Source organism: Molossus molossus, unplaced genomic scaffold, assembly GCF_014108415.1.
Source record: "Molossus molossus isolate mMolMol1 unplaced genomic scaffold, mMolMol1.p scaffold_m16_p_18, whole genome shotgun sequence".
NCBI lineage: Eukaryota > Metazoa > Chordata > Mammalia > Chiroptera > Molossidae > Molossus > Molossus molossus.
The window spans coordinates 9,788,114-9,808,518 of record NW_023425353.1 but is presented as its reverse complement, the minus strand read 5'-3'; the positions used below and the strand labels follow the sequence as shown (position 1 = coordinate 9,808,518).

The following is a 20,405-nucleotide window of genomic DNA, read 5'->3' as shown; positions in this document are numbered from 1 at the left end:
GGAAGGATCCAGGCCTTTGAAGGTAGGAGAAAGCCTTCTGTAGTTATAGAAATATCCACCTGGGAAAAATGACAACCACTCAATCTTTCTCCTAAGGACCAATGGACACATCCAGAGAGCCCCGGAGTCAGCTTGCCATGGCTAACACAGGCTAATTCGTGCAATAAGAAAAGAAGGGGACTTATGAATCATGCACTTGTTTAGCCATACCTGTTCAAGGCTTACTGTTTGCCTAAGAAAAGGCTTCTGCTTTAATCAGAGTTCTATACCGGCTAAGCCAGGCCACCTGGGGTAAAATTCAAATGTACCATGTATATGAAATCCAGGATATGACCAAGCCAGAAATCAGCACTGAAGGGTAAAAAAGATATAGCAATAGAAAGGTCAACAGAAAGAGTTCACAGATTTTTTTTTTTAAACAAAACATTTTGGTTTAAACAGCATGTTCTTCCCCTGCATGCCCCAACACACATGATATTTTTGACCTAATGCTTCATTGTACTCTTGCATTTGCTTCCTAAACCTACTCTGCCATTCTTCTGACTTTTTTCTACTTTCAGACACCCCACTGAAATAGGGGACCAGGACAGTGCTCTCAGAGGGATTCCAGGAGGTGGAATTTGAGCCAGCAATAAAATGTGAGTGCTTCACAGCTCTAAATAAAGCTCTCTCCCCTTTGACAACTCTCATTACACTGGCCTGCTTTCAAGTTCTGTTGCCTCAGGGCCTTTGCATATGCTACTCCTAAAACCTTAATTTCCTTCCTCTCCTCCTCCCCTCCTTTGCAAGGTCAAGTCCTTCTCATCTGAAATATCCCTTCAGGAGCTTCCTTGACCATCCTTTTTATGTACTTAACCCTCAGTGTTCCATGCCTCACCCTGCTCATGTCTTTCATGGCCCTTAATCACAATCCATCCTTTATGTGTGTTTATAAAGCTGGCCTCTGCGAGATTACAAAGCATCTCCGTCCTGGTCTCCCTGAAAGCTGTGCCAATGGCTGGCTCTCTTACCTCCTGGCGCCTCGTTGGGTCTGATTCATGGGAGGAGATTAGAGAGCAGAGAGTGAGCTCTCTCAAGGTATTTATCACCCTGGCTCCCTCTGCTGTCAGGCTGCAGGTTGGCTTCAGTTCTCTTGCTAAGGCCCCAGGTCCTGCCCAGTGGCCCTCCTTCACTAGGCTTTCTTTAATTACCCTTTGAATGTGCCATCTGTTTCCTGCTGGGGCCTGACCCACACAGGGGCTGGGTCTGATTTATTCACCAGTGTACACTTGGCAAGCAGCAGAGTGCTTGGCACAGGGTGGGCACTCAATAAATATTTGTTGAATAAATGAATATAAAGCAACTCAGAATCAAGACTTTAAAAATGTCTTTCTCTTCCCCATTCTTTTTCTTTCCAAAAGTCTTGTATCAAACTCTGATACAGAAAACAGATAAACAGGGTTGCTGGGATTGTGAATGGGTGCGGGAGACACACTAGTAGGGCATCCTTTTAAATGGCAACTCCAGGAACCCAGCATAGGAGAGAGATTTAAGGGGGAAGTGCGACATCTCATGCAGTTTCTGCAATTGAGGCTCCCAGTATCAGGGGCTGGGCTGACAGTGAATGATATTTACATCAGTGTTCCCAGGAGAATTTTGGGTTCAGCTGCTAGATGACAATGGGGGTAGAGGGGATGTCACTTCTGTGAATCCATAGAGTGTCCAAAATCGTCCTTTTACAGCAAATCTGGGGCTCATATAAAAAATGTCCTCCAATCTGATGTGTTCCATCCCTTGCCAGATAAAAGGTGTGCGCTCATATGTCCCTACTACAAAGTCTCCCTACAGTCACCGGCTTCAGATGGCAGAAGTGACAGAGGCCTCTGCTTCTTGGGCAGCCCTACTCCTGCACAGAACAAGAGCCACAAAGGACAATGCTCAGGTGACAGAAAGCCCGACACTGGCTGGTCACTGGTTACTGGTCACTGGTCACTCAAGGATGAGAGCTCTGGGTTACATCGAGCAGAGATTGATGAAAAGCTGGGCCAGGCTGCAATTCCTCTCCCTGCAGAGGAGCCGAGCCTGAGACAGCCGGGCAGACAAGGGCTTGGCTGGGCTCCTTTCTGGAGCTGATAAGGATCTCAATGGAAAACTTCCATTGTACCCTCCCATTGTCTTCCCAGCTCAAGGCCTAAGCTCTGCAGACCTTTTTCTCATCCTCAGACTCAAAGAACAAATTAACTCCTCTAAACTGTGGCAAATGGGAATTATCTGAGAAGTTAATTGATACTAGGGGGAGGAGGCATCACAGGAGAGGTGGAGGTCTGGGAGCAGCCGCTGGGCTTTCTCACATGGCAGGCCCAGCCCCATTAGCGCTAATAGGTGTTACATGGGTATAATTAGCTGCAGATACTGGGAGCCTCTTGTAGCTGGGACAAGGTTGGAAATCGAGATTCAGGCAGAAAGGGCTCATCTTTCTGGAGGCAAGCGTGCCTAGGCACCTAGGCAGAGTTTCCCAGTGGTGGGCGACATCACAGGGGTCTGGATCATTGGCATCTCCAGAACCGCCCTACCTCATGCCCCTCCATTGCCCCCCCCCCCCCCGCCCCATCCATCCCTGTCTATTATGATGATTCCTGCATTCCATTCAATCTTCCTTCTCCCTGGTAAGTGAGCAATGGACTGAGACAGAATTAAAAGGAAGGTGGCAGGGGGTTGGCACTCAGGGGTACCTAATAATAAGAGCAATAATAACTCTCAAATATTGAGCTTGCCAAGTGCCAGGCATGCAATTAAGTGCTTTCTGCACATCACTTCATGCTTCACAACACCTGCGTGTGGCAGGCATGACATTCACTCTCAAGGAAGCTGAGGGCCTGCGAGTTCTAAGCCATTTGCTAGAGATGGGTGGGATTTCAACTCGATAGGTTTGACCTTAACACACCAATTCCCAGTGAGCGCTGCCGCTGTGGTCAGAACTAGAAGTAGAAGGTTCTTTCAGCTGCAGGGGCTCCTGAAATGCCCAGCCAGACAGGCCCTGCACAGGACACCATGCCCGCCTCTGATGTGTTCTGAATGGTTTCCATGGGAACTGATGGTTTCCAGTTCTCAACCCTATTCTCAGCCTTGGCACTGAGGGCTTATGGGGCTGGCCAAGTCTTTGCTGGGGGGAAGGTGCTGTTTGTGTATTGTAGGGTGTTTAGCAGCACCCCGACCTCTACTCTGCACTCCAAGTACGGACAATCAAAAAACGTCTTCAAACATTGCCAAATGTCCCATTGGTGGCAGAATCCCTCCCCCTCCCACCTCCACCCACGCCTGCTGAGAACCACAGAGGCAGACCAGCCCACTCACACTGGGCAGTGTTTGCTAGTAAATGAGCATCTCAAGTAAAAAGAGATGCTCACTGTCTTTTCACCTAAGACCCTGCATCCAAAACCAAAGAAAGAAATACAAAGGATGAGTTATTCTAGGCTGTTCTGTTCTCCTCTCCCTTCCAGCCCTGAGCTCAATCTGCTCCCAAGGAAAAGACACAAGTAAAGCCTGAAATGGACTTCTCTGCCTTTGAAAGCCGGCACTTCTGGTCTGAAAGGCAGCCATCAAGAATCTGCTCCTGGCAGGATCCAGACGGCTCGCTGCTCGACAGGACAGAATCATGGCCAGGGACTCTCGCCAGAAGCACACCACCAGAATCGGAAGTAAGTCCCCACAGGTGTCCTTGGACTGGTGACACCCTCGGGGAGGCAGATGAGACTGGGCAGCACGACTGGCTCCAAGAAGGAAGAATCCCTTAGACGGCACGCAGCTGAGTCAAGGATTTGTTCCAAGAAAAGGCCCAGAGAACAGAAATGCACAGAAGGGCAACTGCTACTCCTCTGTGCAAGGAGCAAAATGAACTCGTTTTTGCCCCCGTTTCTTATGCGTGGAAAAAATGAGACAGAAAAGAGAAGACAGGAGCTGGATAATCTGCAAACTGGAACACCGAGCCCTTGGGTAGCCAAGAGTTTAGAAAGGCTATTTTCTGGAACAGAGAAAAAGAATGGGGGTGTATGCCTGCTTTACTGAGTGGATGGGGAATTCAGTATGACATTTTTAAGCTGTTAAAAGTTTTTACAGCAAAGAAAACACTAGGCTTTTTCTTAGTAATTTTGTGTTGTAAGACCCAGCCTTTATATTCTAGATGGTGTCCCACCTATTTGCACAGCCTGATTTGTGACAGCTGCCTCCCAGAAACATGTCATGGTTTGTTTTGATGTGGGAAGGGCAGGCTGGAGGAGATGCCTGGGAGAACCAGGCTAGGAAATCACACACACACACGCACGCACACACACAGCCAGCTACCTGTGTGCTCAAGGTGATGATGGTAAAAAAAAATGAGGAGGGCTGGTGAAAATTATTCTAAACATACAACACATCAAACCACCTCAAATTCTTATGAAATTTGGTTTCATGCCTTTTGATTTTCACATTAATTTAGAACTGGAACGCCCTATGAGAAGATTAGAGTGTTTTACTATCCACTTTTCCTAATGCATTCAGTGATAATACCGAAACCACTTGGCAAGTATTACCCCTTTCCATATTTAACCCACACTATGTAATTAAGGAATACACCATCCGTATGTTTCAGACAATGTGCTCTTAACTCATTAAGATGTTATTTACTGTACTAAGAGCCATTTGCCGTCAGTGGCATCGTCAGAGTTTTCCAGGACAAGCATAATCGAATTTTCTTTTGTCTAAACAGGAGTCTGGACTCAGGGCAAGGAGAAGAGAAAGTTCTAACACAGATGAGATGACAGTATGGTTGATCACTGAGTGGTCATAAGGGAGGAGCCTATCTTTCTCTAGCTCAGTGGTCTTCAACCTTAGTGGGCCTCAGAGTTCTCAGCACTTGTTAGAAATGCTAATTCCCAGGTCTAAGCCCTGAATCTTTTGTGAATCTGGGACAGGCCCAAGAATCTGCATTGTTGACAGACACCCCAGATGAATACAATGTACGTGGTCCTTGGATTACTCTAGTTGATAGACTGGCTGGTTGATAGTTGACATGGAGAAATACACTCCTAAATGCTGGCTCAGGGCTTGTGCTAGGAAGCAGGGTTTTAGTCACATGAACTTCCAGTGCCCTGGCAGGCAGGGCACATGTGGGTTGAAGAGGGGCTGTTAAGACGAATGATGGATGGCACAGAACTGCTGATTGGCCTCACATCCCACCAGGACACTTTGTGGGGGAGACGCTAAAGATGCTTTTCCAGGTGGCCAAGTTTAAATGGTCAAGAATCTGATAGCTACTCAGCCAAAATATTTAAAAAGTTTGATTATGTTTATGAGAAAAGGGAGGGTTAAAAAAAAAAAAAAAGACAGTTTGTTGATGGAAGTCAAAGGAAATCAAGCTTTAAATATAAATTAGTTTGGAAACTGCCTAAGTGTCTAGTTCAAGAGCAATGGTAACATTCATTCAACTGAAAATTATTGCAGTCATTAAAATAATTATTACAAAAGCTATGAAAATAAGCTGATGACAGAATGCAAATGAAGAAATTCAGGACACGAAATATTCAGTATGTTCAAAACTCGGGGGGGAAAAAAACCTCACCAGGATATAGGGGGAAAATAACTTGAAAGTTCACTGAACTATTAACACTACTCAAGTGGTGAGGGTTTGGATATGTTTCCCTACCTCTATCTTTTCTCTCAATTTTTCTCCTCTACATTTTCCTAACTGCCCATATTTTTCAAAAGTCATAAAAACCTGAGTTTCAAAGCCATTTTGAAGTGGTCAGAAGCTTTCTCATTTCATCTTTTAAGATTCCCAAATTCAGAGGTTCTAAGAGACATGTATACACATTCTTCAAAAATCTACTCTATCAAATCTTGCACCAGTCTAGAGAGCTCATTACCCACCAGCCTCCACCCTGCACCCATTTTTCCAGTGTTGCCTTTTCAGTAATAAAATGAATAAAATCAGCAAACTTTTCTCTCCTGTCAGCAACCATGGTTACTTATTCTGAGCACAGATGACTGACTGCTCGTGCCCAAGGTTATAAATAAGCCTTCTGAATGGTTATTAAAAACCAGGACACTGGGAAAATTTCTCTGAACCCAGAATATGTCAGCGAGACCATGACATGTCACAGCAGTGCACCAGCCTCTCTGGGTTGGGCTCTGTCCTGTCTGTCCACTGCTTCCTGCCTCGGAGACCTGGCTCGGAGAATGTCTTCTGCCTCCCCACACACCCAGGAAATGAACCCAAGAAGAGAAACGAGAGATGAACAGCTTCTCCCATGACTATCACTTGGCTGGTTTCATCTGGTGCTTGTGAACCTGGTTCAGAGCCATGAAATGCCCACAAGAGGGCAGAGCTCCCTGGAGAAGCAGAGAGGAAATAACCCCATGGGACCAGTTAGAAGGTTTTCCTGAATCACATCCTCAGAAATGAGTGGAGAGGGTTGGGATCCATCCAACCTGCCCCTCCAAAACACCTCCTTGCTGGTCTGAAATCCTCCCCTTACAGTCACCACAGGTACATGCCCCAAAGACCAGAGCTTTGACTCCAGAAAACCATGGCTACCATACAGAGTGGACATTTGATGTCAAGTTCAAATGGGGCTTCTAGAAGAAGGGACCAGGTCGGGGAGTCAGCCACAGATGGGTGGGATGCCTGCACTCAGTGCCAGGTGTGTGGCTTTACCTCCTTGCAGCACAATCCCTCTTCCTTTGAAGACACCATCTTGGTTTCCCTTTGAGAAGTGCACCCCCATATCCAATCTCAATCCCTGCAATTTTTTTTGGCCTTGACCCCATTTTCTGGTTCCCAGAATGGGCCTGTGACTGGGGCCTGGCCAATCAGAGCAATCATCCCCCTGGCCACAGGCATTAGTTTAACAATTGGAAGGCGACTCAAATCAGGTAAATGTGACTTCATTCTGGGACTTCTGGTGACACAATTAAGAAAGAGCAGTTCCCATTCCCCTCTACCTGATGCTAAGGGCTTGGAGCTGTGGAGAGGCCCCTCTGCAGCCTGTGGGAAGAGCCTGCCTATGAAAGGAGCCCGTGCGGGGGAAGCAAAATCTGAGGGGAAAGAAGCTGAGTCCTGATGACATCAGTCCTGATGACACCTGCACCCAGCTGGGCCTGGAACCAAAAATCTGTGAACTTTGTAGATAGTGGATTTAAAAAATATCTTATTTGTTTACACAAGTTGGAGCTGGGATTATGACACTTGCAAACAGGGGTTCTGTAATTCCTGGGAACAAAGACAATCCCTGTGCATGTGCCAAGTAGTTCCCAGACTGGCCCTGGGGCCAACGGCCAGGGCTCAAAGCGAAGGGCGGCTCTCTAATCTGTATAACCAGATGGGCGGCACATCCTCCCCAGTGAAGGGCGTGAACCAGGAGGTCTGAGGTGGGGCCACTCAAGTACTGCCTGCTAGCTGTCTAGGAGGCTTCAACCAACAGTTTAAAGAAAGAAATTGGGTTAGAGGATAGACGTCCAAGTTATGCAGAAGAATAGGAGAAATGTTCCTGCCCCAAATTAATTACAGAAATGTTCTGCATTACAAGGATTAAAAACCATTTCAGACATTCTTGGTGGACGGAGCTGTTCCAGATCCCCACACTGCTGTTTTCTCCTTTTCCAGTCGGCCAGCAACCCTGAAAACTCCCGCTTTCCCCCCTCGGTGTTGCACAACCGAGTTTCCTTGACAAGGTGTGTAGGTGATGCATGTTGAAGGCGTGGACGTGCCACAACAATGCAACACAGCTCCAAGTGGGCAGCACCTCTGTTCCTGCAGCGCCTCTGGCATCCAGGCAAATGGCAGTGGGTGCTGGCCTGGTCAGAGATCAGAGTAGGCAAACTTTTACCCACTTCTCTGTTTTCAGATTCATCCTCTTTTTTCTCCAAGAAGCCTTCCCCCAGGGGCATGGGAAACCTCTGCCAATTTCCTCTCCTAAGTCACTGCCACGCTCTGGTTTCAGTCTTCACTCTGTTTACACCTGTGGGCGCTGCCATCCTCACCTCTTTCCTGGCCGAAGCCTTGGACTGCCTCCTAAGGGGTCTCTGCGCATAGCACTTGCTCTCTTCCAATCAATCAATTCCTCACACAGCAGATGGAGCCATCTTTTCAAAATGCAGATATGATCCTGTTACTTCCCCCTCCCATTCATCCTGAAACTTTAAGGGCTTTTCATTGTACTTAGTGAAAAGGCTCAAACCCTTAAAATATCCTGAATGCTTCTGCACCATCTAACCCATGCCATCCTTCCCCACTTATTGCTCTCTGTGCTCCACCCAGCCATGGGGCCTTCCTTTAGTTCCTTATACTTGCTACCACAGGACCTTTGCATATGCTACTCTTGCTGCCTGGAATGTTCTGCCTCACATCCCTTAAGCATCGCTTTTTCAGGATGCCATCTCTGAGCTCCCTGACTCAGCCATATCCCTCTTTGTATGCCCTCCTAACCCCACTTTACCACAGATGCCATGTTATATTATACAATTAGACTGTCACTATCTGTTAAACTCCACTAGACTGTGAGAAACAGGAGGGCAAGGCCCATGTCTACTTTGGCTCAGCACTGCACCCATAGCACCTGGTAGAGGCCATAGCACCAACTAATAGTAATAACAGCTAATATTCACTGAACACTTGCAGCAGTTCTCCACCTGTGGGTCACGACCCCTTTGGGGGTCAAACGACCCTTTCACAGGGGTCGCCTAAGACATAACAGTAGCAAAATTACAGTTATGAAGTAGCAACAAAAATAATTTTATGGTTGGGGGTCACCACAACATGAGGAACTGTATTAAAGGGTTGTGGCATTAGGAAGGCTGAGAACCACTGACTTAGAGGGTATCAGGCACCGTTCTAACTTCTTTATATGGATTAACTCATTTAATTTCCACAACAAACTACAAGGCACTGTTGTCATTCAGTTTCAAAGATGAGGACGCTAAAGCACAGAATAGATAAGCTAGCTGCCCAAGGTTATATAGGTATTAAACTACAAAGTCCAGTTTCCAACTCATTCATTCTGCTGTAACTCACAGAGTAGGCACTAAAGTCACATTTGCTGGTTGGCGGGCTGAATGCATGAATGAACAGACACATCTTTTTCTTTCCCTCATTCCTATCCACACCTGCATCCACTCTTACAGGTGCCAGCTCTCCACGGCCCAACCACTCCTCACAGGCTCTGGCTGATCCGCAAAAACAGCCATGTTCCCGGCCTCCTCATTCCACACCAGGGTCCTTCTCCAGGGACCGGCTGACAGTCTCCAGTGGCAGCAACCAGTCCCAATTCCAAGTGTATGGTCCACCTGGTCCCAGTGAGTGACTTGAACTGACCCTAACTTGCACTGCGGCCGTGGTCTACTCTCCATCGGTGCCCCCTGCCTGGGGCCAACCCCGGACTTGCACTTGTTCCCTTTATGTTTCCTGCCTCTGACCCAGGCACATCATCTGGGGACTGCCACCTTTGCCTCCTGCCATTCAGCTCTCACTGGGCACTTGTGCCCTCAAGGCTCCCCTCTAGCCCAGCCAGAGCCACATGGACACATCAACAAACTGGCTGTCACAGGGAAAGGAGTCCTTGTCCCTTCAGATCAAGTCATGGTGCAAATATCCCAGCTGTGATCATGGCCCTTCACATGAGGATGTACACCAGACAGGGGAAGAACAAAGGTTCTGCAGAGCATTACACCCCAGTTCAGGTCCTGGCCCTCAGAGGTGACTGTGGGGCGGTGACAGTGCACTCATCTGTAAAATGGGTATAATAATCAGACTTATCTCACAGGGTTGTTGGTGGGGGGGGTTAAAGTAAAGTTACACGTGAAGTCATTAGCATGTCAGGTCACAGTCAGTGGTCTATCATGATTATGACCATCAGTTACTGTCTCCATCATCCTCCACCTCTGCCAGGCACAGGTCTGGAGTGGGAACACCCATGTTTGAATTCTCTTTTCCACTTCCAACCTGTGTGGCCTCTGTGTGTCTCACTTATGTCACCTGTAAAACGGGTCTAACATCTCTATCTACCTCGTAGGGATGCTGTGAGTTCACATAAGGTGCTCAGAACTCTACCTAGTGCATGATAAACAGCCGATCATATTAGTTGTTGTTGATGTTGTTACTACCATTTCAAAATGTGATCATCCAGGCTGCAAGCTGCTTTGGGGTCTCATTTAGGGAACGGCAGGGTGGAGAGCCTCTTGGGCTCCACGTGGCGCTGGTGTGAATGGCAGCTGTGCCCGGCTGACTCACTGCCTGTGAGCAGAAGGGCTGGACTGTTTCAAGGAGGGCCGGTGCACTCCCAGCTCTGACCAAGGTAGGAGGTGCCACAGCCCACGTCCGAGGCTGGCACGCCACGGCAGCGATCTGTCTTCCCAGGTCTGCTCTAAGAAAAACGGTGCCCACAGAAAGATTATGCTTCGTGCCAGATTAAACACTACAGACTTATTCAATAAGATAAGTTGCTGACCAAGGGGAAAAATCCATTATCCTGAAATCTGGCTTTCACCAAAGGATCAAGGTGTTTTCACTAAGCCTTTTGTGACATGCATGTTACTCACAAGCTGAGATTCTAGCAGTCAGAGATACTCACTTCAGAACACTTCAAAAGACTACTGAGTTTTCTAGCAAAATTCATATGCGTCAGAGGGTTGGCCACAAAAAGGCTTTCTTCCCAGTCGAGGCCACACGGCGTCCTCGTGTGCCGTGCGCGGCGTCGGGGCGAGGGCTGCTCAGGTCTGTTTCAGGGACAAATGGTGAAGCCGTGTTTCGAACACTAGTGACCGTCTCTCTACTATGCTACTGTGTCTGACAGGTCCACGGAGCACAGGAGCACAGAACGGGTTTCTCTGGTCCCCTGTCCCTCCTGCCCGTCTTCTGCTGGTTGGGAGGGAGAGAAGCCCGGGGAGCCTTTTCCCACCTGAAACAATGCAGACCTGCACAGCAGGCAGTGCCGGGAGGTGTCAGCAGCCAAGACATGTCTGGAGGCCCAAATTAGGCACCAGTGTGTTTGAGACGAGAAACAAATAATAATAATAAAACGTATCAGGTAACCATTCAGAGGGCCACAGGTGTCAAGAACTATGTTAGTGAGTTTAAATCCATTATCTTTAATTCTGACAAAAGCCCTACAAAGGACGTACTTTAGTCACTAACCGTTGTGGAGGAGGAAATGGAAGCTAATGGAACCGAAGGAACCCACTCCAGGTTACATCGCTCCTACGTGAAGAAGGCTGGATTTGAACCCAGGGACTGACTCTGTAACTGGTGCTCCAAACCATCCATTAACAGAATCCGGAAAACCAGTGCTCCTCTGAGAACTTACAAAGAGACTAGCTGTGGGGTTAAAATCGAGCCCATGCTAACTGCTCACTTCCCTCGTCTGTGCCCTCTGACAGGGTAGCTGCTAGCCACATGTGGCTATCGAAATTTAAATTGGTTAGAAATAAAAGGAAATTTGAAATTCAGCTCATTGCTGTTGAGCACTTAAAATATGGCAGTTGATGGCCTGAAATTTTAATTTCACTTAATTCTCATTCATTCAAATTTCAGCGGCCACACGCAGCTAGTGGCTACCACGTTGGGCATTCTACTGTGAGGACTGGCCCACACTGCCTTCCAAACTCTGAGACTGGGGGCATTCATTGCTTTGCCCCTGGAGCCATAAAAAATCACGGGGATCAAGTCCCCGCCACATTCTTAAGGTCAGAGACGATATGTTCTTCAAGCATACCATGTGGCTGTTCAACACGCTCCAAACCCCAGATCTTCTGATCGCCTTGTAAGTCACAGTGTGAGGACAGAAAAATAAGAACAGAAAAACCCAGGAACAACTGTTCTCAGACAATGCATTGGCATCAGCAACAGTAGGGAGCTGGTTAAAATGCAGGTTCGTGGGCCCCCCCGTCTATCGGGTCTGATGCAGGGATCTGGGGGGAGGCCCTGGAGCCTATGTTTGAATCAGGCAGTCAGTGATTCTAATGCAGGTGGGTCCCACTTTGAGAAACTGCTTCAGAGGCTGAATTACTTATCTCCTGGCCTCTTAAATATAGTACATAAATCTTTCGAGAATAGCACAAACTGGGCTGGAAGCCAGGCCATGATCACTCTGCACTAATTGGTCACTTCTGTGACACTAGGCAAGGTGCCTCGTCACCAAGGCCTCATTTTCTTCATCTGAAACACGGGGGTAAGGACACATGCTATTTGTCCCCTAAAACAAATGGGAACACAGATGTGAAAGCATTTGAGGGGGATAGCAGTTAAAAACACTGTGTAGACATCCTGCAACTCAGAGACATATTCTGCTTGTTAGCAGAGTTTATGTCAATATCACATTTTAAAAATTGTACATTTTTAAAAACTATCTCCACAAGAAGAGAGCCTCATTCTTGTGTGTGTGTGTGTGTGTGTGTGTTTCTTTCTTTATTCCTCACCCAAGAATATGTTTTTACTGATTTCAGAGAAAGAGGAAGGGAGAAACATCACTGTGAGATGCATCAGTCAGCTGCCCCCTGCACTGTCCCAAACCGGGCATCAAATCCACAACCGGGTATGTGCCCTGATAGGAATCAAACCTGCAAACCCATGCGCAGGATGACACTCCAACCAACTGAGCCTCCCGGACAGGGCAAAATGCACATTTCTACCTTGTCTGAAACAAGTGGGAGATTTAACAGCATGGGCTCATATTAGGTTGCAGCTTGGTGTGATTAAAAGCACTGATTGCTCTGGGGTCATATGCACAAGTTCAAATCCCTCCTCTGTCTTTCAAAAGCTGGGTCAAGTCCTTAAGCCTCTCTGTGCTTCAATTTCTTCAACTCTGAAATGAGAATTTAATAGTCTTCCTCTTTCATAGGGTAGTGATACTTTGAGTTAACATTTACAAAGTGCTTAAACAACGTTTGGCACTTGGTAAGAGCTATGTCACTGTTAGTTGAATGAATAAATAACCGCAAGCATCTGGGGCTGAGCAAATCTCCACCCATACTCATTGACTATTGGACCCTGCTGTACCGGGTCCAGCCCACGAGGGAGACGCATTAGGGCATCGTGGAGCAGTACTTCTCAGCTAACCGTGGTGAAGGTCAGAGTATTTGAACCACGGTGGACTGACATGTGCCTTCCGGACCATGACCGATGTGAGCAAAGCTCATCTGCTCACCCACGGGCTCTGCAGCGCCCTCACTGGTCAGTAGCTGGGCCAGTAAATGAGCACAGCGAACATGCACTGGATGTTGTCAAATTGCTGAGTCCCTAACACTGTCCTTTCAGTACTTATCTCGCTGTGGACTGCGGCCGGCCCTGGCCCTCAGACGGCCCTCGAGCTGTGCCATCCTAGAGGACATCCACCTGTCTTCACATGCACACCAACCAGCTGGGCAGTCGAGGGGAGAGGGCGGGCATCGGGTTCGTCCTCCTGTCCTCTCCACTCCTGTCCCTTCAGCTCTGTTCACACCTCTTTTTGCTTTATCTGCACATGAAGTCCAACTCCCTCAGGCGACACTGGGGTTCAGAACAGCCTTGGAAGCGGGTGTGGAGTAGGGGTGCCCCAGGCAGCACCCGGTTTGTGAGACTGCCTCCAGCTCACAGCTGCCCCGGCTCCTGAACGTTGCCTTTGGCCAACAGGCGCTGCCGTGCCCCACCCCCCAGCCGCTCGCCAGCAGCGCCAGGCCAGTGACTGCCTGATACGGTGGTGCTGTGTCAGTCCGTGTCGCAAGAGGGAACCACTGCGTGTGGCAACATCCTCCAGAGCCCCCGTGGGGTCATGGGGTCGGGCTGAAGCTGGGCTCCAGTCCAGACAGCAGCCTTCACTGCCCCCCTCCCTGCCCTGCCTCTCTCACTCCCCCTCCCTGGAAGCCCCTCTCCCCACTTCACAGGCATCGAACGTCTGCCTCAGGTTCTGCTCTCAGGCAACCCAATCACAGACGCCATCGCAAACTTGGGCGCGCCTTCCCCAGTGACCTGCTGGGGGAGGGCACACGGCAGGAACAACATGAACACCCTGGACCGGCATCAGGTCACCCCGAGATCACCCCATGCTGTCTGATGGCCAGGTGGACAGAACCTACCTGTTGCATTGGACAGGGCCAGAGATTCCATGGAGCCCCGAGGGGTCTGCTCCGTGGGCGTCATGTCCTCAGTGTACTTCAGGGAACTGAGCGGATGACGGGTCCGACACTGCTGAGCGGACATGCCCCCTTCCTCCTCCTCCTCCTCCTCATATTTGGGGACTTGGATCGTGCCTCGGGTTTCACTAAAGCTCTGACTGGACATGTCGCTGTAGCTCTCCTGGGACCTTAGTCTTCCCGGGTAGTAGTCCTCTCGACATTCCTTGATGAAGCTGCCACCGTGCCCCTTCAGGGCCAGGGACGAGCTCCTCTTGGGGTTGCTGAAGTGCTTGGCCCACAGGTCCGGCTGGGCCCCAGCCCCCTGCCCTCCCGGGCTGTAGGAAGCCCTCATGCTGCACTGGCTCAGCAGCTGCAGGGGGCTCTGGGGCTGGTTCTGCTCCATCTTGTTCCCATAATGGTAGGGCTCGTCCCGGCTCCTCCAGATGGGGTCCCGGTTGAGGCTGGGCGTCTGGCTGGCCAGGCTGAGCAGGTCCATCTGCAGCGACAGGGGGTCCACGTCGGCGGACAGCCGGTTGGCGCTCACCTGCAGCTGGCTGTGCTGGGTCAGCACGGGCTCCTCCGTCTTGCCCTTGTTCTTGCCGATCTTGGCACTGCGCCGGGACTCCTTGGCCCTGGCGTTCTGGAAGGCCGAGTCGGATGAGTCTGAGCCATTGGGGTCCTCCCCCGCACTGCAGGCCCGTGAGCAGAAGATCTGGCCCTGTTTGGGGAGGAACGGCCGCCCGAGGAGGGACTTCTTGCAGTGAGCGCAGCAGAAACAGGTCTCGGTGGCATGCCAGTGCTGGCCGTCATAGGTCATTTGGCCCTGGTCAATCCCTGCGGAAAGAAGACACACAGAAGAGGCTGATGAGCTGCTCAGACGACTGCATTACATTGTGAAACACACAGCATGCGGGTGTGGCTCAGGGTTCCAGATGTGGCGGAATACAATGTCGTTAAATCAGTGACCAGGCCCCTAGTAAATGGTATTCAGTTCCTGTCATGAGCGCCTCCTTGTTGTATCAGCAGCTCCTTCTTAACTCACTTGCTTTGAGTAAAGAAACTAGATTAAAATGGCCCGTCGAGAGTCCTTCTGCCTGGGACACACTTCTCCAGACAAACAACATTAGTGACATCAATGTAGGATAAGTATTTTGCATATATGTAAACTCATCTAACCCCTCCACTGTATGAGGGAGGTTCCTAATATTATTTCCATTTTTCGGATAAGAAAACAGAGGCACAGGAGGTTAAATAACTAGCCTAATGTAAAACAGCTGGGAATCAGATAAACTCTGTACCCAGGATCTTTCTCCTCACCATGACGCTGATACTGCCTCCTTCACTCAGGGGTCTGAGCGCAGGTCCACTCCTTGGAGAAGTCATCCTGTCCATCCTACCAACACGCTCTCCATCACGCTCCGCCCACACCAGCTGCGTTTTTCTTTCGGCTTTAATACCGCTTGACAGCGGACTGCTACCTAGGCGCATGTCAGTTAGTTCTCTCTCCCACTACAAGTGAAACTCTGTGAGGACAGGGTCATTCAGCTTCTCTGGTATCCCCGCAGCATGGCCTGGCACACTGTAGGGGCTCTTCATACACTGACTTGATGGATGAATTGAGTCCCACCACCACTCGATGCCATGCCAAAGGGCAGTCACCGTAGCAGCTCAGTGTGAAAGAAAAAAACGTGGATTTCAGATCTTGGTAAGAAAAAATCTGCTCTTGGTTAGGAAAAAGTTGGACATGGTTTGTTAGATACATCAACCCTCCACAAGCGTCCACACCCTTCGCCTAACTTCTTCAGGAAAGGGAGAAACACATCTTGTCCTGTGCCAGGGCTGTGCCAAGGCTGTGCCTGGTTTACGTCATCTCCTTACACCTGTATGAGCCCCTCCCAGAGCCCCCGCCGCACCTGCTTCTCGGAGTCCCTTCTGCCTTCTGGTTATAGGACTTCATCTCCCCGGGGGGCGCCATCTCCCTGCCACCCTTGGGCCATGCGCTTTGGGTGGGGCTAAAGCTACACCTGGACCCAGCAACAGCCAGTAGAAAACGTATCTCCCAGTCCTGATGGGTTCAGGGTAGGTATGGGACTGCTCCAGGCCACCTGGGGCTGCTGAGACAGGGACGCAGGGACGCTCCTTTGACAGCAGCTGCCGAACTGGCAGCATGAAAGGCAGGAGCTGCGGGGCCCATCCTGTGGGACAGCCTGCGCAGGACGCCCGAAGCCCGCGCAGTCACTGCGGGAGGGAGGGGCACCTCCGCAAGGCTCCTGGTGCCTGACCACGCACATCTTTCCAGAAAGGCAGTGCTAATGGGATCCCTTTGGTGGCTGAGAATCTAACTCAGCCTTTCCAGGAATAACTTCCAGAGGCGTGTCCAGAGAGGCGGAGAGAAGAGAAGGACACAGGCAGACAGCAGAGCCCGCTCGGGCTGCTCTGTGCTCTCCCACCGTTGTCGCTGGAGCCCAGGGAGGGAGAGGCAGAAGGCACACTCCTCTCCTCTTAGCTCCTCCCCAAGCTAAGGGGCTTGGTTTCATTAGGAGTCAGGCCTAAGGGACGAAGAGGGAATTTCAGAGGGGCAGGGGCAGTCACAAGGGCCACAAGGGCAGCGGGACTGAAATCACTGGCTTTCATTCCGCACAGCACTCCCAGGAGGAGGGAGAGCTGGCTGGGCAGGCTCCTCCCACAAGTCCATCCTGGCTCCTGGCAGGAAGCGGGCAGAGCACCTGGGGGCAGAACACTCTAGCAGTTAAGAGAGAGGCTTCCGGACTCAGACCAACACGGGTTCAAATCCCAGTGCCCTGCCACTCCAGCTGGTTGTGAAGATGCTGAGGTCCATCAGCCAGGGTTCAAATCTTGGTTCTGCCATTGTCTGGCTGTGTGACCCTGGGCAAGTGGCTTCATCTCTGTGCCTCAGTTTCTCCATAATGAAATAGGAGACAATTGTAGTACTTCATAGGGATGTTGTGAGGATGGACTGAGTTAGTATGCAGAGAGCGCTAAGCCCCATGGCTGTAACCATTCTCACTGCTCTTGTATTTTTATTAGGTCTTAATGCCTGTCTCCCCCTTGGACCTGAGGGCCCTGCCCAGACGCAGGCCAGGAGAGAACTCTGGGGCTGCTTGGTCTTCCCTCCTCGCTTTCCTGCTCTGCTCCAGGGAGCCCGGGCTGCCCTTCCAGCTGCCCTGGATCCTTCCTGTGGGTCCCGCTCAGCACAGTCCCCAGCCGCCCCGCTTCCTGTCACAGGCGCTCAGGAGGGCCGTCCCCGCCTGTCCTCCTCCGCTGCTTCTCCGCGCTTCTGTGAGGGACCGGCGCTCAGATGCGCAGCAGGGGCCCTGTTCTGGGGACGGGCCTCCCAGAAGGCTGGGCCGGTGGGGAGTGAGGGGGGAGGCTTGTCACAAAGTGGCCCAGCAGGCAGCAGAAGGTGGTCCCTGACAAACATCAGCGACAGTCAGATGGTGCCCTGAACTGCTCCTGAACTCTGCACATCTGGAGAAGGGCTCTGCCGGTCCACCTCTGCGTGCTCTTTCCCCTCGAGCCCTCGAGCACCTCTCCAGGGCCATGTCTGCAGCTCCAGCCGCCCTGCTTAGAGGACTGTTTGCTGTGCGCAGGCAGAAGCACCGTTGCCCTAGCAACAGCTGCCTGATGCGGGGTCTGCGCTGAGCAGCTATATAAATATGGAATATTTGTAGACTACAGAGTAAAGCGCCCAGAGACAGTGGTATGCAGGATACACAGATCATACCCTCTCACTGTCGCAGGGTATTACATTTTACAGGAAAGTGGATTTAGAACAAAAAAAAAAATCAGAGGCAGCATTTTAAGCACAGCAGTGATAATTCTGTAGGCCACAGAGGTCCTCTCTTCTGGTAAAACATGAATGCCTTTTTATGGATTTAAGAGAAAAATAGAGGGAATGACAATCACCATTCTCGAATAACTAGACAAAGTGAGAAAGAGGTAAAACAGGCTTTCTGAGGTGGACATGCTGTGGTGATGGTCAGATTTTCTCTCTCCCGTGACACTGAGCGAAACTCTGGGTGGCTGTTTCTGGAGACGTTCTGAAGCCTCCGTGGAAAGGGGCAGAGACACAGAACCACTCGTGAGAAGGGCCAGCGCGGCTGGGGCAGTTTTCTGCACACTCAGCCCCTCGTAGGGAGCAGACCCAGAGCCCACAGCATACTGTCTCCCCTGACAGTGTCCACCCCACCCTGCCTCACGGGCCCAGCCACCTGTCCACATCAAGGTCCCCATTCCCCAACTCTTACTATAAAAGGAAGCTTATTCTCGTTGACTGTTCCGACCTGTGAGAACGAAAGCTGCTGGACTTGGCTGAGGCCTCAGGTCACAAGAGCGAGCTGGTTAGGGGCTGGGCAAGGGGATCTGTGCATCACTCAAGGCCCCCTGGGGACGCTGCTGGAGGAAGGCGGGCACAGCAGGGCCTCCCGCCCGGAAAGGCCTCAGAAGCAGGTCGCTTGGGACGGACGCCCAGCAACAAAGGACCACTCAGCACATGTAGGTGCCTTGTCCACGAAGCTGTGATTTTTATCAACACCCTCCAAATCACTAGCTAATTTTTCATTTGACTGAATCACTTCTGATGAACCAAGGAGACAAAGCCACTTCTCTCTGTTCCTGATAAAATCTCTGAAGTGGGGCAAATGGGCTCCCAGACTATCTCCACATCTACCCACGGCAGGTAAGACGCTGGCAGCTTCCGAGCCCACTTCTTGGAATCGCACAAACCACAGGAAGACCAGGCTGCTGGCCTCAGAGTTCACCCACTGCCAACTTTTTCTTTTTACAGGGCGACTCTTTCTCAAGGTGCCAGACTGGCACGTTGAAGGAAGAAGCCACGGATGATCCTGAACAGTTGGAGGGTGAATGCATTGTTAGTGTTGGCAAAGGGAAACTGATTTTCATCATCTCTGATCTGCCACTTATTGGGGAGTTGTAGCTTATGAGTAATTTGAGGTTCTCTTGCTTTGTATTTGGCTGGGTCAGCTTTTTTTTTTTTTTTAAAGACATGCTTACGAGAAACCATTTGGTTTTCTTGACTATCCCTTCCTACCAAGAAAACTGTTTTGGTTCCTCCCTCTGTTGACACTCGAGTTTTTCCAGGGGGGTAGTGGAAGACATCTGTTTAGATTTTCTTTCTGAGACCACTCCCCCTCCCCTTGGTAGTGGGGCTGTTCATCACATAGCCCCACCACAGGGGTGGGCCTACGACTCAGGCAGACCAATAGGAATCCCTTATTCTCTTGTTTCCAGAGCAGACCACGTGACCAAACCAGGGCTAAGGGATTCCTATACAGAGAGCCTGACTTGGATACTGGGAGAGACAGCCCACTCCTTTACAGAACCCAGGTGCTAAGACTGTATTCTTTGGAGGGTCACCTTGACCACCGTGAGAAGGCGGCTAGCTCCCAGATGATACCAACAGAAGACAAGTTGGGGTCAGACACAGAGGAAAAAAAGACTTTGTTTAAACCTTCTGATCCATCCCTACCTAAAGCCAACATACTCCTTGGCCTTTATAGTAACATAAGCCGAGATATTCCCCTTTTCACTTAAGCTAGTATGAGCTGGGTTTCCATCATTTCAACCAGATTCCAAGACACCAGACAAATGAAGGTCCAGTCCCAGCAGGACCGAGCTGAGCCCCGAGCGTTGCCTCACCTATGTGTTGGGCACAGGTGTCACAATACTCTGCATACAAGGACTCGAAGCAGCGGCAGCAGTAGGGCCTTCCCTCCTTCATGATGTAGCGCTGGCCGCCCAGCACCGTCTCACACTCGAAGCAGCAGAAGTGTTTCATGTGCCAGTGCCTCCCCTCCGCTTCGGTGCACTCGTCAGCAAAGATGATCTGGAGACGGGAAGCCAGATGGTTAGGACCCAGCCACGAGATGCACTGAGGGAAGCTTGGGGCCCACACCAGAAGGGTGGGAAAGCAGGCCCACCCATACATTATTTATTTATTTATTTATTTTTTTATCCTAATCCAAGGACATTTTCCCATTTTTTGTTCAGATAGAGTGGGAGGGAGAGAGAGGAAGAGAGAGAGAAACATCGACGTGAAAGGGACACATCGAGTGGCTGCCACCCGCACAACCAACCAGGGCCGGGGACAAACTGCAACCGAGGTACATGCCCTTAGCGGGAACCGAACCCAGGTCTCTCTGGACCGCAGGCCAATGCTTTAACCGCTGAGCCAAACCGGCCAGGGCCCACCCACACATTATTAAACAAAAGTGGTTATGTGTATGTTCATTCTATATCTAAATCAGCTCCCACACTTGGATTTG

At 50.3% G+C, this 20,405-nt stretch overlaps 1 protein-coding gene across 1 annotated transcript in view; it reads right to left on the bottom strand.

Annotated features, from left to right (window-relative positions):
* The window catches only part of PRICKLE2 (prickle planar cell polarity protein 2), a 110,137-nt gene that overhangs the window by 20,911 nt on the left and 68,821 nt on the right, over positions 1 to 20,405 (bottom strand). The window contains exons 6-7 of the mRNA XM_036267357.1: positions 19,780 to 19,966; positions 14,062 to 14,934 (exon numbers count right to left, since the gene is read on the bottom strand). Coding sequence (XP_036123250.1) covers positions 14,062 to 14,934; positions 19,780 to 19,966 — 1,060 coding nt within the window. The remainder of the gene's footprint in view (positions 1 to 14,061; positions 14,935 to 19,779; positions 19,967 to 20,405) is intronic.